The 9,714-nt window shown below is 41.5% G+C and overlaps 1 protein-coding gene across 1 annotated transcript; it reads right to left on the bottom strand.

The window, feature by feature from the left end:
• Positions 1 to 4,535: 4,535 nt before the first annotated feature.
• soul5 (heme-binding protein soul5) lies at positions 4,536 to 8,362 on the bottom strand. The gene is made up of 7 exons (XM_071411020.1): positions 8,087 to 8,362; positions 6,928 to 6,987; positions 6,691 to 6,772; positions 6,233 to 6,353; positions 5,905 to 6,044; positions 5,139 to 5,302; positions 4,536 to 5,022 (listed from the first exon to the last, which is right to left on the bottom strand). Coding segments are annotated over exons 1-7 (648 nt in total). The 5' UTR covers positions 8,089 to 8,362; the 3' UTR covers positions 4,536 to 4,943.
• Positions 8,363 to 9,714: the final 1,352 nt, after the last annotated feature.

Below are 9,714 nucleotides of genomic sequence, written 5' to 3' on the forward strand. Positions count from 1 at the left end.
CAAAACTAAGACACTATTAAACCTTTAATATTCAAATATTTCCTCACGAACAAATCATGTTACAGTATTAAAATATATCACAACATGGGATAATTAGATTCTTCCTCTATAGAAATAGGACAGTTAAAATACCAACCTATGAACGGTTCTATCAAGAACCCTTAAAGCTTTGGAGGGTTCTTCCTATAACTCTCTATGAATGGTGAACCGGATGAACCGGATTTATTAACCTTTAAAATGTCATTATTATTGACAATACATTACATACTGAAAGAATGGCGCCCGAGGGGATGGCTGCCGTTTAACGGGCTGCTAAGCAATTGTGATATTTTGTGTGTTTTTTTTTCTCGCAATGTTTGTAACTTATTTTGTACATAACCGTCTCTTATGACCGAAAAGAGCTTCTGAATATCAGAACAGCGGTTACTCACCTCGAACTGGATGAATATTTATTATTTAATGAGTCTGACGCGAAGGATACAATGTTGCTGCCAGACAAGACCCAAATCCCCATCATTCGCACGAAGAAAAGAAGGAAATACAGGGGTGCAGATCAGGGTGCCTTGTGAGAATTCGTGGGCTAGTGGGTAACCCGCCTCTACCATCCGTTCTATTGGCCAACGTACAATCACTGGAGAATAAACTGGATGAGCTCCGTTCGAGACTATCCTACCAACCAGACATTAAAAACTGTAATATCTGGTGCTGAACCACGTCATGGATAATTTACAGTTGGCTGGGTTTTCCGTACATCGGCAGGACAAAACAGCTACGTCCGGTAAGATGAGGGGTGTGTCTATTTGTCAATAACGGCTGGTGCGCGATGTCTAATATTAAGGTAGTCTCGAGGTATTGCTCACCTGAGGTAGAGTACCTCATGATAAGCTGTAGACCACACTATCTAAAAAGAGAGTTTTCAGCTATATTTTTCATAGCCGTCTATTTACCACCACAAACTGATGCTGGTACTAAGACCGGACTCAACGAGCTGTATAAGGCCATAAGCAAACAAGAAAATGCTCATCCAGAAGCGGTGCTCCTAGTGGCCGGGGACTTTAATGCAGGCAAACTTAAATCCGTTTGACCTAATATCTCACAGCATGTCACTTGTGCAACCAGAGGGAAAAAAACTCTAGACCACCTTTCCGCCACACACAGAGACGCGTACAAAACTCTCCCTCGGCCTCCATTTGGCAAATCTGATTCTATCCTCCTGATTCCTGCTTACAAGCAGTACCAGTACCAGTGACTCGCTCAATACAGAAGTGGTCAGATGACGTGGATGCTACGCTACAGGACTGTTTTGCTAGCACAGACTGGAATATGTTCTGCGATTTATCCAGTGCCATTGAGGAGTATACCACCTCAGTCACCGGCTTCATCAATAAGTGGGTCAACGACTTCATCCATTTTTATTGATAAAAAAAATCTTTATTTAACTAGGCAAATCAATTAAGATCAAATTCTTATTTACAATGACAGCCTAGGAACAGTGGGTTAACTGCCTTGTTCAGGGGCAAAATGACAGATTTTTACCTTGTCAGCTCGGGGATTTGATCTAGCAACCTTTCAGTTACTTGCCCAACGCTCTAACCACTAGGCTACCTGCCGCTCAAAAATACAGTGACCGTACGTACAGATCCCAATCAGAAGCCATGGATTACAGGCAACTTCCACACCGAGTTAAAGGCTAGAGCTGCCACTTTGATGGAGCGGGACACTAATATGGACGCTTATAAGAAATTCTGCTATTTCCTCAGACGAACTATGAAACAGGTATAGCGTCAATACAGGGCTAAGATTGAATCCTAATACACCGGCTCTGATGCTCGTCGGATGTGGCAGAGCTTGCAAACTATTACGGACTACAAAGGGAAACCCAGCCACAACCTGCCCAGTGACGCGAGCCTACCAGATGGGCTAAATGCCTTTTATGCTTGCTTCGAAAAAAGCAACACTGAAGCATGCATGAGATCACCAGCTGTTCCGGAAGACTGAGTGATCACGCTCTCCCTAGCCGATGTGACCAAGACCTTTAAACAGGTCAACATTCACAAGGCCGCGGGGCCAGACGGATTACCAGGACGTGTACTCAGAGCATGCACGGACCAACTGGCAAGTGTCTTTGACATTTTCCACCTCTCCCTGACTGAGTCTGTAATATCTACATGTTTCAAGCAGAACACCATAGTCCCTGTGCCCAAGAAAGCGAAGATAACCTGCTTAAATGAGTACTGCCCCGTAGCACTCACGTCTGTAGCCATGAAGTGCTTTGTAAGGGTGGTTATGGTTCACATCAACACCTTCATCCCGGAAACCCTAGACCCACTCCAATTTGCATACCGCCCAAACAGATCCACAGATGACGCAATCTCAATTGCGCTTCGCACTGCCCTTTCCTATCTGGACAAAAGGATCACCTATGTGAGAATGCCGTTCATTGACTACAGCTCAGCTTCAACACCATAGTGCCCACAAAGCTCATCACTAAGCTAAGGACCTTGGGACTAAACAGCTCCCTCTGCAAATGAATCCTGGACTTCCTGACGGGCCGCCCCCAAGTGGTAAGGGTAGGCAACAACACATCTGACACGCTGATCCTTAACATGGGGGCCCCTCAGGGGTGTGTGCTTAGTCCCCTCCTGTGGTCCCTGTTCACCCACGACTGCGTGGCCGAGCATGATTCCAACACCATCATTAAGTTTGCTGACGACACAACAGTGGTAGGCCTGATCACCGACAACGATGACACAGCCTATAGGGAGGAGGTCAGAGACCTGGCAGTGTGGTACCAGGACAACAACCTCTCCCGCAACGTGAGAAAGACAAAGGAGATGATCGTGGATTACAGGAAAAGGAGGGCTGAACACCCCCCCATTCACATCGACGGGGCTGTAGTGGATTGGGTTGAGAGTTTCAAGTTCCTTGGTGTCCACATCATCAACAAACTATCATGGTCCAAACACACCAAGACAGTTGTGAAGAGGGCACGACAACACCATAGCATATAACTAACAATACTTGTTTTCACACACTAAATGGCAATAAGTAAAAAGAATAAGAGAATCAAAATTTAAAGGGGAAACAACATTTTCTATGCACCCCCTGTATATAGCCTCATTATTGCTATTTTGTGTTACTTTTTTTATTTACATTTTATTTAGTAAATATTTTCTTAACTCTATTTTCTTAAAACTGGCTTGTAAGTAAGCATTTCACGGTAAGGTCTACACCTGTTGTAGTCGGCACGTGTGACAAATACAATTTGATTTGATACACTGAGTATAAAAAACATTAGGATCACCTGCTCTTTCCATGACACAGACTGACCAGGTGAAAGCTATGATCTCTTATTGATGTCACTTGTTAAATCCACTTCAATCATTGCAGATGAAGGGGAGGAGACAGGTTAAAGAAGGATTTTTAAGCCTTGAGACAATTGCATGTTGGTTTGTGTCAAGAACTGCAACGCTGCTGGGTTTTTCATGCTCAACTGTTTCCCATGTGTATCAAGAATGGACAAAGGACATTCAGCCAACATGACTCAACTGTGGGAAGCATTGGAGTCAACATGGGCCAGCATCCCTGTGGAAAGCTTTCGACACCTGGTAGAGTCCATGACCAGACAAATTGAGGATGTTCTAAGGGTAACCTTAATCACCCACAATCTGCATTCAGAATGACTGCCAGGGTAGGGAAGATTGAGTACTGAGACTATCTCAATCATCTAAACTGGAACAACTACCTCAGTAATGTACGCAATAAATCCAATTACTAACAAATTGGATTAGTTTAGAAAACTGTATGTTCTTTATCTTTGTGTAGCATAAAATTAATCAACCAATCCATTTACATGCAAAAACAGATATTACAATAAAACAAATAATTCTGAAAATCTCCAATAGCTCATGCTGGGAAATATTATATATGGTTCTATGTAGAACCTTTATTGCCTTCCAAAGAATTATCAAAGAACCCTTTCTTCCAAAAACGGTTCTTAGAATGTTAAAGATTCTAGGTAAAACCCTTTGACTTACAAAGAACCCTTGTCTTCCAAAAATTGTTATTCTGATCCAAACAGTTCTTGGTAGAACCTTATCCATCTGCAAAGAACCATTTTGGAACCCTTTTTTCGAAGAGTGCACTTGTGATCTGTTTTCTTACTATTCTGAAGTACTTGAGAAGTTTCCTTCTTAGAACATGCCCTCGTTATTAACGGCGGCACTGAATGGCGAAAGGTGTACAGTGTTCACTGTATACGACTTCACTGTATTTTTGAAAAGAGTGACTGAAACAAAGTCGCTCTCGATAGGAAGGTCTGCTAAATGACTAAAATGTAAAATTTAACATTTCATTTGTAATGTTCATTGTAATCTCTCACGGACAGACTATATAACAAATATGTTATCTGACACAATTACCCAAGATTTTATGTTCATTATAATCATACTGTATTCACCACCACTCGAGTACGACCAAAGAGCTGGAGAGGATTTGTTTGGCATATATTTAAGAGGAAACAAACTCAACCCAGACACTATTCATATTTTATTGAGAAAAAGATCCAAATCATGTCCAACATTGAATGTCGTAGTTTGTGAAAAGTAACTTCCTTTTTGACAAACGGAACCAGTTATTTAGTACAAACGTATCCCTGTCTACATTCACCCCACATCGTTAGAACCTCTATGTATAGAGTTCGAATCACAGGTCTAGGGGGTGCTAGTCACCTCTCTAACAAATTGAACCCTGAATAAGTATGAGCAAAGTTTGCATACACTCTACAGTTTGTATACACTCTATAGTATGTGGCATATTGATTTTGGATTATATATTTTTGCCCCCAAACCACATTTTCTCAGATGTTCTCAGTCTACCATGCACCTCCCATTGGTCCTCCTCAAAGTGGTAATGCCAGACTCAGCAGTAATGGAGGAGGATGTTTAGGAGGAGGTAGGGCACACAGGCTCTCCCTCAACCATGTACCACACCTCGTTGTGCCTATTCAGAATCTTCATTGGGCTGTAGGACACATACACACACACAAAATATTAAAGTATGTTTGAAAAAGTATTTTGGTGGAATTGTGTTGGATGCTGGATATGAGTATATTGAAGGATTTGTATCCGTGCTCTCACCTGTCATATCCCACAGCATAGTGGTAGTCTTTGTTGTAGGTGGCCTGGACGTTGTCTAGCTGCCTTTTCAGCAGCATAGAGTTTACACTGGATGTCAAAGACATCATCCATCCACCGTAGCTCCTCACGTACACTTTCATGTCTGGCGTCTCTGTAAAATACACCTGCACGGGGAAATCACAAAGACATCCACATTGTTAACCAGCGGTCTTTAAAAAAACATGACATACTTAACATGGGTTCAAATGGTATTTGTGTTTTTTCAAATACTTAAGGTTCGCTCGATTGAGCTTGCCTGGCTCAATGGCGCCATGGAAAAGTCCCAAAAGTGCAAACCCCACCCACCTGGCACTCAATAAAAGCTAAATCGAAGTATTTGAAAGATACTTCTTGAACCCAGGTCTGATAGACAATCATATTATGTCCAACTTAGATTCAGTTTTTCTAGTGCCAGGTGGGTGAGGTTTGCACTGTTGGGACTATTCCATTGGTGCCATTGAGCCAGGCAAGCTCAGCGTAAGTATTTGAAAAAACACACACAATAAATCACACAAATATTACAGACCCCTGGATAACGATGTGGATGTCATTGTGTCAGGTTTACAGGGGTTTGACAGGTGTCAGCAATATGGTAATAGCTCCACTTTGCCCTCTGATAGGCTAAGTGGAAGTTTCACCATATTGCTTAAACCAATCAAATCCTCTCAGATCTTTACAAGGGCGTAGGGTGCATAGGGCGTAGGGTCTATTTGGGATTTGGCTTTACCTTGTCATCAGTGGGTCGGGGAGGAGTCATCTGATAGTCAGACGGCAGGAGGAAGCTGATGGTGAAGACAGACGACGCCCACATCTTCTTCTTCTCTTCAATTTTGACAGTCACCGGAGCTGTCATGTCAATGTTGACGCCTATAGGAAAAATGTGTGTAAGCACATGTTACCAGGTAGACACACACGCATGGAAACAGACTCATGCACGAGCATCCACAGGCGCACACGCACACACACGCACGCACGCACGCACGCACGCACGCACGCACGCACGCACGCACGCACACACACACACACACACACACACACACACACCACACACACACCAGCCTTGTTGGATCCGGTGATGTATTTGAAGAGTCTCCGGAAGGCAGTGTAAGTGGCCTTGTCCATGAAGTAGCATTCCTCGTCTGTCGACACCCATTTCACCGAGTCATAGTGGCGCACCTGTAACACAGACACAAACCTTCACTCAGAGTCCTGTGTTGGAGAGTGTATTGAGTTACGGATGTTGAGAACGCGATTAGGGTGATCTACAACCCTGCATGACTTGATCTACAACATGTTTCCAATTACCGAAACCCAATGCGATAACCAAAATGGGGGTGATAATGATGATTATCATGTTGTTGATTTGATATATTCTAATGCAAATGCTTTTATTTTGTTTCTGCTACCCTGACCAACAACTAAACATTAAAAAAATTGGTCACAAAAAAGGTGGTGAAACAAATTCTAAATTGTAGCCCCAATGTGCCATTCATTTGTGCTGCACAAGACTCACCTCATAATCGTCATTCTTGCACACCAGATCATAGAGCAGACATTCCTTTGACTCGGTGCATAAGCTAGACTCAGAGGAGTTTCTAAAGGAATCAGTGGAAAAGAAATCAATAAAGAACAACAGCATGCGATTTAGCCCGGATACCGTTCGTTCACTATACAAACAGAGAAGTCATTCTGAAACGTGTGGTTACGATGTGAGGAAAGTAAGAACAGATGTGTATTATAACTTCGTTACCCAATTCTGGCTTCAGCAGTCAAGATGAGAAGCAAGCCAACCAACCCTGAAAAATAAACCCTGAAGTACACACAAACAGTCAGTGTCATCACATTAAAAACCTAAAGTACACACAAACAGTCAGTGTAATCACATTAAAAACATAAAGTACACACAAACAGTCAGTCATCACATTAAAAACATAAAGTACACACAAACAGTCAGTGTCATCACATTAAAAACCTAAAGTACACACAAACAGTCAGTGTCATCACATTAAAAACCTAAAGTACACACAAACAGTCAGTGTCACCACATAAAAAACCTAAAGTACACACAAACAGTCAGTGTCATCACATTAAAAACCTAAAGTACACACAAACAGTCAGTGTCATCACATTAAAAACCTAAAGTACACACAAACAGTCAGTGTCATCACATTAAAAACCTAAAGTACACACAAACAGTCAGTGTCATCACATTAAACACCTAAAGTACACACAAACAGTCAGTGTCATCACATTAAAAACCTAAAGTACACACAAACAGTCAGTGTCATCACATTAAACACCTAAAGTACACACAAACAGTCAGTGTCATCACAAAGACACAATGTAATACTCTTTCACACTCTTCACATATCGTGCTGCTACTCTGTTCATTATCTCTCCTGATTGCCTAGTCACTTTTACCCCTACCTACCTGTACATATTACCTCAACAACATTCTACCCCTGCACAATGACTCGGTACTGGTACTCCTTGTATTTAGCCTCGTTATTGTTATTTTACTGTGTTACTATTTCCTTTTTTATTTTGCAAATTATTCTTCGTTTTTAACTCTGCATTGTTGGGAAAGGGCTCGGAAGTAAGCATTTCACTGTAAAGTCTACTACACATGTTGTATTCAGCGCATGTGACAAATACATTTGATTTGAAAACCTAAACCTCACATGAAAAACCTAAAGTACACACAAACAGTCAGTGACATAATCATATAAAAAATATGTTATACAGACATAACTGATTAAGATTGCAATATTGTAATACTTTAAAAGACAGTAAACTGTGTTATTACACATTCCTATTTCTAGAAAAATCACTCTTGCTTTAGTTACTTAACACCATAACAACTCAAACAAACCTAGTCAACGCAATGATAAACTATCATTTATACTTACATTGTGCTGAATGTGTGTCTCTTAGATCAGCTCAGTTCAGATGCATTCACTGGTCTGAGGGAGATGCTTGCACAGAAACTATTTATACAAACTGAGGGTATTTGCATCACCCCCCAAAAACACACCCACTTCACCACAGAATGTACAATGGACTTCACATGCTGAAGAGAAGAAAAGGTGGTTTATCAATAAGTGTGTGCCAAGTTAGATAACGTGAGAAGATCGATCTTGATGCGTCTTTAAAAAGCAAGTATAGGCTTATTGAGAAAGAGACTGTAACTAGATCCGTCACGTGTAGCAGACTATTATATATTTCTGTTTCGTAATTAAAGCCTTTGCTGTTTCGCAATAACAGCCTGGCTGTCACGTTTAGACTAAATAAATAGCACTTGCATGTAGTTTGTTCACTGAGCACTGCTGGGTCAACATTACCAATCACTAGTGGATAATGGAGTAGCCCTGTTTATAACTGGTGCTAACATGGACTCTTTGTCCTGATCTTGTCCACATTCTGATTGTGCCCACATTTTTAGACAGGTGTAGATGATTTAAAGACACATTGGGATCAGATCTTCCTCACCACCTCCGGAGGTCATCCACATTTATTATGATATTACGTTTTTATAATGTAGAGTGAAATTAAAATAATAAAATCAGATGCACATTGGGCAAACATTTTCCAATTCATATCAAACCATATTCCCCACCTACAAAAGCAGATAAGACAGCACTTGCACGACCCAAAGAGCTCAGCTTTGACCCCCAGAGTAGCCAAGAAAACAGAACTCTAGGGTGTATCTCAATAGTCTGAAAAGGATTCATTTTTTTGAAATTTTAGCAGACACTCTTATCCAGAAGGACTTACAGGAGCAATTAGGGTTACAGATTTTTCTGCCTAGTCGGTTCGGGCATTTGAACCAGCAACCTTTCAGTTACTTGCCCAATGCTCACTACCACATGGCTACCTCGTCTCCTCTTCACATGGGCTGACCTGAAGAGACAAAGGATAGGTGGTGAATACAAAACAGCGCTCCTCACTTTGAATCTGATTCCAACTGTCCCTGTTCTTTTACATCAGTGTAGGAAAGGAGACAAGAAAACAAGAAAAGGAAGCCACTGAATACCAAGATGGATGCAGTCATGGAATGAACCCTGCCCTAGATTTAGAAAGTTCAGTCAAAGTCAGTTCAGTTTAAATGACCTTTAACAAACCTCTGACGTCCCCTGTGATGTCAGCTGGTCACCACCTCAGAGGGGCTCAACGGGCGACAGCCTTCACTTGGGGACTTCAGCCTCAGATGAAGAAAAACTCAAAATAACTCTTATGATCCCCTCACTTATGTCCGTTCTATGCGGAGAAGTATGTGCTTTAGGTCGAATTCTTAGCCAACACTCTGCTTTAGCCTGATTTGATCAGGACCATGAAACTGTATGTTGTGGACATTTCCATGGCATCATGGAACAAATGTTGTCACACTGGCTGCAGAGCTGATTGTTGTTGTAGTTGTATTTGTTGTTGTTGTTCAAAAACTTTACATTTGTATATAAAATGAACTTGTGAGAGTGATTGAACAAAACATCAGAGGTGTGTTTGTTTCTCTCTGAGCATGAGACGCCCTCTTCCAACA

Source organism: Salvelinus alpinus, chromosome 1 (genome assembly GCF_045679555.1).
Source record: "Salvelinus alpinus chromosome 1, SLU_Salpinus.1, whole genome shotgun sequence".
NCBI classification, from domain to species: Eukaryota; Metazoa; Chordata; class Actinopteri; order Salmoniformes; family Salmonidae; genus Salvelinus; species Salvelinus alpinus.